We start from the raw sequence: 5,483 nt of genomic DNA on the forward strand, positions 1-5,483 counted from the left end.
GTTTTCTCCCACTCAAAATCAATTGTGCCAAACGGTCGGTTTCGAGGTCGTCAAATTCCCTAGCTCAGCTTTTACGGAGTCTCGACGATTTCGTTCCCCGACGCCGTTCCGATAAAGCTTATTTCTCCCGGTGTGCAAGGGTGGTCCAGACTTCTTAAGCGCAGACCTGGCGCTCCGCATCGAGGCAACGTCGTGCCGACGATTAGTCCTCGCGATCCGACTGAGATATTCCTCGGCATCGACGTGGGTCCTAGAGACGACGTCGGGTTCAGCGTCGTCGTTGCGTCTGAAGAGCTGCTCGACCATGGCGGGGTTGGTTATTATCGGAGCCCGAGATTGAACGGGTGTAACGAATGGCGTCCTAGACGCGGAACCCGCGAATTTGGCCTGTATTCTCTGGCAGCCGCTCGGCGTTGTGGGCCTGCTTGAGGGGCCCGAGGGTCTGCCGGTGAGGACGCTGGTTTCGGAAGTCTCATCGATCGTCTCGGTATGCGTCTCGGCCGTCGCCGGTTTCCGCGGATTTCGCGGTATGAAATGAGTCAGCTGGTCGTGGGGCCCAATGGAGCTGGGACTGAGGCCCGCGGACTGATTCAGGTGGTCGAAGAAACTGATCGCGTCGTATTTACGGCCCAGCGTAACGCTGCACCCCGAATCGGCGGTGTTCAGTTGGATCAGGTTCAGGATGACGTCACCCGGCGCGTAACCGCCGCCATATTGTTTCTGTAGCGTCTCTTCTATCAGCTTGTGGCGATAGTTGTTGTAGCTTAGCGATCCGAAAGCGTTGTATCCGTTTGAACGCATCAAAGCTTCGGATTTATTCTCACTCCCGATTTCATCACCGCTAGAACCGTTTGCTGGCGGTGCAGGTGACGCAGGGTGTTTAACCGATCGGTCGAACGATGAATTTGACGCCGATTTTACCGAAGGTAGCAAAGCGGCAGGACGAGGTTTGGTCTTTTCTGAATCCGGAGGGTGAATCGCTCGCTCGGTAAGCTTCGTATCGCTTATATCTTCGCTTGGTTTTACCTATAGCGGGAATAATGAGGAAAAGATTAATTAAGGGAAAGAGGTGGAATGGATTTTTTTTTAAAACTCAACGTACGAGTAACTGATTGACGTGGGAAACTAATGGTGCGGTTAGTAAAATGGCCGCCACGAATATGATCAACAGGCAGGTTCCTTCAGCGATAAACGGGGCGACTGTTCGCATGTTTAATATCGATGGTAGCGTTCTTGTTATCAACATTTTGCTGATTCAAGTATTGTCGTGTCAAGTTGATGATCACTTTAGCATTGATCATATTAGGACCGAGGTAATTTACGCGTTAATTTTACACAATCCGGACATCGAAATAACAGATTTGACAATTGGGCGTTCACGCGAAACTCTCGCTCCGTTTTTTTTTTTTTTTTTATTTTTTATCCCTAATTCCTGAAACGCGAAGTAAGTTCATATCGATAATGCTATAGAGGACTATTTTTATCGATACCGACGAAAAATTTGCGAATAATAATACAGAGTATTTGAGGTAATACCAGGTGCAGAAGAGAAACGAATAATGTGTGTATATTTTATGAAGAAATTTACAGCAGAGAGTATCATTGTAAATATTTAATTTAATTTTAGCTAGTATTATGAGTTGTGCTTGTTTGAAACTTGATTTGAATATACTTTTAACATACGCAAATGATACATTAACGTATTGCCAATTGTTTATCAACAATTTAACAGGCGCCTTCATTCATCCACGTTTTCGGAATTGGGAATTTTACTGAATAAGTAAATGATTTGTAGTTTTCATGCGGTGGGCTCGATTCACTCGTCATCGATATCTCGTGTATCTGGTAATCGTTATTGAATACTCGAAATGAAAAATATTTATACTTTTATTCCATACAGTGTTTGAAAAACTGTAAAGCAGTCAGTTTTAGTACATGTATTATACACATACAAATGAACTTGCATCGGCAATGCATGTAATACATTTCAACTATAGACACTACAATGTAAATAAACCAAACGTACTTCAGTGCTATTTTTTGACCCTTTGTAAGAATTTTCTGTCGAAAAACATTTCCAGGTATAAAACTCCCATTGTATCTATGCATATAATAATATATTTTCTTTTTTTTTGCTTAATATTTAGATATTTAGAAACGAGCTGTTACACTAGGTCTTCATCGCTTTCGAGGAGTTGATCGAGACTGTCGAAAACCGGTTCTTCGCCTTCTCCGTGAATCTGTTCAAGGTGCGTCATAATGTGATTGTACAACTGAGAACGTTTGTCAAATCTTTCAGGGCACAAAGTGCAGTTGTATATTCTGTTCTCGCCCAATTTCTTTTCCATAGGACTCGGCACAGCTGTGAACAAAAAAAAAAAAAGAAAATCAAATTATAAAGTTTGTTTTGCCGATATTAAGTTAAATCAAATTGTTCAGATTTTTTGAAGGAAATTGTATTTTTTCTTTTCAATCCTGTGCGCGATAAAAATTGACCAGAAAGGAACGAACGCTTGTTTTCCGATGTTTTGGTATTTTAGAATACGATTGACCAGGATCTAACCTTTCTTATGAGTTTTAAAATGTATCCCGAGTGTGGTTTTATTGATGAAAGCTTTATGGCACAGAGGACATCGGCGAGCATTTGACAAGTGACCTCGTATGTGAATATCGAGTGCGGATTCGGATTCTAATATCTTGTTGCATATTGTGCAGGGGTGTGGTGATTGTTGTTTCTGTGGATTTTCCTTAGCGACGGCAATGGTGCGAGTCTTGGGTTGACGATTCTGGATAATACTGAGGCCCTTGGACGCCTTGACAGGCTCAGAGTGCCTCGCTTGATGAGCAGCCAGGTGTTTGGTGGTCTGAAAATTCTTGCAGCAAACACCGCATTCGTAGCCGCTGTTCCCCATGTGCAAATGAACGTGACTTTTGTAGGCCTGTTCCGTTTTGAACGAAACGTAACAATACTCACACTGAAACGACACCTGGCCGGAAGAGGTCTGCTTGGCTTCAACCTCCTTCTCAGTTCTTTCTTCTGTAATAGCTTCTCGCTTTTGATTCTTTGAGTGTTTGTCGGCACAGTGCTGGCGAACGTCCGCTTTCACCTCGAACGTACTCGAACACTTGTGACACTTGTAGGGTAACAGAGGATCTGTGCTTACGTGATGCTTTCTATGTTTGTCAAAGGACAATTGGGTCATGCACTGCAGCTGGCATATGTCGCAGTTGAAATGCTTCTTTATGTGATATCCCAGTAACTCAGCATTCGGCATGGATTCCTGGCAAATATAGCAAGCCCACGCATTTGCACTCTTTGCATTCTCCTTCACAACATAGTACTTGTTGCACCGTTCACATTGAAATACAGGCTTTGAGTGCAGTATTGTTTTCTTCAATTTGCAACCAGTTTTTAAACAAGGATTAACTTCGCTGTTGTTTCGTTCTAGTGGTTCCAAACTTGTGAACGCCATTCCTTCGACCGTTCCCAAACTTCTTGATGCTTTTGTATTTATCGTCCCCAAGCCTGATGATACTTTTGTTTCTGCTATACCAAAATTTCTTGACAGAGGTTCTACTTCTGCTGTTCCCGAACCTCTTGGTACCTTAGCTTCCACCGTTTTTTCCGAACCCTTGGACGGATTTGCCATCACCACTTCTAATCCCTTGGATGCCTTTGCCTCGACTGTTCCCAAACCTCTAGATGTCTTTTTTTCCTTCATTTCCAGCCTTTTGGACACCACTGTTTCGATTATTTTTGAACCTGTGGACTCCTGTTCTTCGACCGTGTCTGATTTTTTGGTGTTCGTTTCTTTGATCGTTCCCAATCCTCTCAACATCGTTTCTTCGATCATTCCTAATCCTCTGGACGGTGTTTCTTCCATCTCTTCCAATCCTCTGGACGTTATTTCATCGATTTTTGCCAGCTCCAAGGATGCTTCCGCTTCAGGCATTTCTAATTCAGGTACCTGCTTGACTTTGGATGCTGGCCTTCCTTTCTTGACTACTTTCACTGGCTCTTGTGGCACGGTCTGGTCTTCGCAGACTTTGTCGATTCTTATTATCAGGCGGTAGACCTTCTTTCCCATGTCTATCTGCTTTGTGAACACAGATGACGAACCTGTTTTGTTTATATTGTTCTGCACCTGCTCTATTAAGCTCGGCTGTAGGAATTTGCCCTCCGCCTTCATATTCTGAAACATGTTGAAGAGAAGATAAACAGGTGATGGGAAATCTAGGAAAGTAAAGTAGAAAAAAATGACAGTACGTTTTCCAATGCTTTCGAAGCAGGTGGACTAAGGGGATTCAGTTTTGAACGAAGAGTCACATTCTGCTGACTCTGCAATCGTCTTTGCTTGGGGGACGAATTTTCAATAGAATCAGATTTTTCCTTTCCGTTCAATCTTCTTTTGTTGTTATCTGTAATTATAGGTAAAAATTTACAAGATCGTAGCTTCGCGTTACATAGTGAGAGCGAAATTCACTAGAAAAAATGTGATCTATCCAGCTCGTAGAATCTTCGCACCAAAAATCGTCGGTATAGCATTCGGCATCAAAACGTTTCGTTTCCCAATGACAAAACACGTAGAATCGAAGTGAAGTTCACAAAGTTTCAGATCGTTCAGCTTCTGATCCATCGTATGGTAGACCTTTGAGTTTTGTTCCCATTTCCTCGACAGCCTGAATTAAAAAGGAATGACAGTTAGCTTTTCATGTCGAACAACCGTCGACGCATCCAGACGAGTTCATTTCAAGGGAGGTAACGCGAGTGAGGAATAGCGATTACGAAAAGTGAGGTTATGTCATCGTCCCGCCAAGCCAAAAACCAAGGCTAAACGGCCCTATTTTTGTCATAGCTTGCATCTCACGCGTTTGACGTTCGAGTTAACGGAATTCGTGATAAACTTACAAATCGTCGTAGGCGGGGAATGGGAAGAGCGTTAGAGTTCTGCCGTTTACTTCCGTCTTATCGTTACTCGCGCAACCCGGCGCGCTACATTTAGGCATCTCGCGAGACACGGTGGATCGTTACTCGCTCTTTGGAGCAAATATCAGCGGCTGAAATTGAACACGCGACCCTATTTTAGGACAACAAAATCTTCTCAGCGTATAACCTAACAATTGTCAACACACACGCCATTTTCGTAACGCGCTTGAGCGCGTTACGGCGGGCCAATCGGATCGCTTGAATCATACGATTAGGCTCGGGCGATGCATCACGGGAATTGAAAGCATCACTAGTCAGTCGCGCCAACTGATCAATCGGTGATTATGGTATTGGGGTATTCTTAAAACCACTAAGGGTGCATTCAGATATCAAGTCTCATTGTCAGTGCTGTCAACAATCTTTTATCTCTTTTGCGCTGCCGAGTTCGTGGGTAGCTTTGCCTCTGCCTAGGGAGTTTTTAGCGCTGCCAGCCAATTTCGGAACGCATCCTAAATGGCAACATGCAACACGATTGTCGTTTGTTCTTCTGCGTTCA

The 5,483-nt window shown here is 43.7% G+C and overlaps 1 protein-coding gene across 2 annotated transcripts; it reads right to left on the minus strand.

Annotated features, from left to right (window-relative positions):
• Positions 1-1,869: 1,869 nt before the first annotated feature.
• Positions 1,870-5,173, minus strand: LOC107217043 (zinc finger protein 37). Of its 2 annotated transcripts, none has more exons than XM_046734433.1 (5): positions 4,910-5,173; positions 4,526-4,680; positions 4,268-4,419; positions 2,975-4,193; positions 1,870-2,362 (listed from the first exon to the last, which is right to left on the minus strand). In XM_046734433.1, exons 1-5 carry the CDS (start codon positions 5,005-5,007, stop codon positions 2,166-2,168), a joined length of 1,821 nt encoding a protein of 606 aa, XP_046590389.1. In that variant the 5' UTR covers positions 5,008-5,173; the 3' UTR covers positions 1,870-2,165. The 2 variants fall into 2 exon arrangements, with proteins under 2 accessions (XP_046590389.1, XP_015509887.2); XM_015654401.2 differs by having other exon boundaries at positions 2,564-4,193.
• Positions 5,174-5,483: the final 310 nt, after the last annotated feature.

Source organism: Neodiprion lecontei, chromosome 3, assembly GCF_021901455.1.
Source record: "Neodiprion lecontei isolate iyNeoLeco1 chromosome 3, iyNeoLeco1.1, whole genome shotgun sequence".
Classification (NCBI taxonomy): Eukaryota; Metazoa; Arthropoda; class Insecta; order Hymenoptera; family Diprionidae; genus Neodiprion; species Neodiprion lecontei.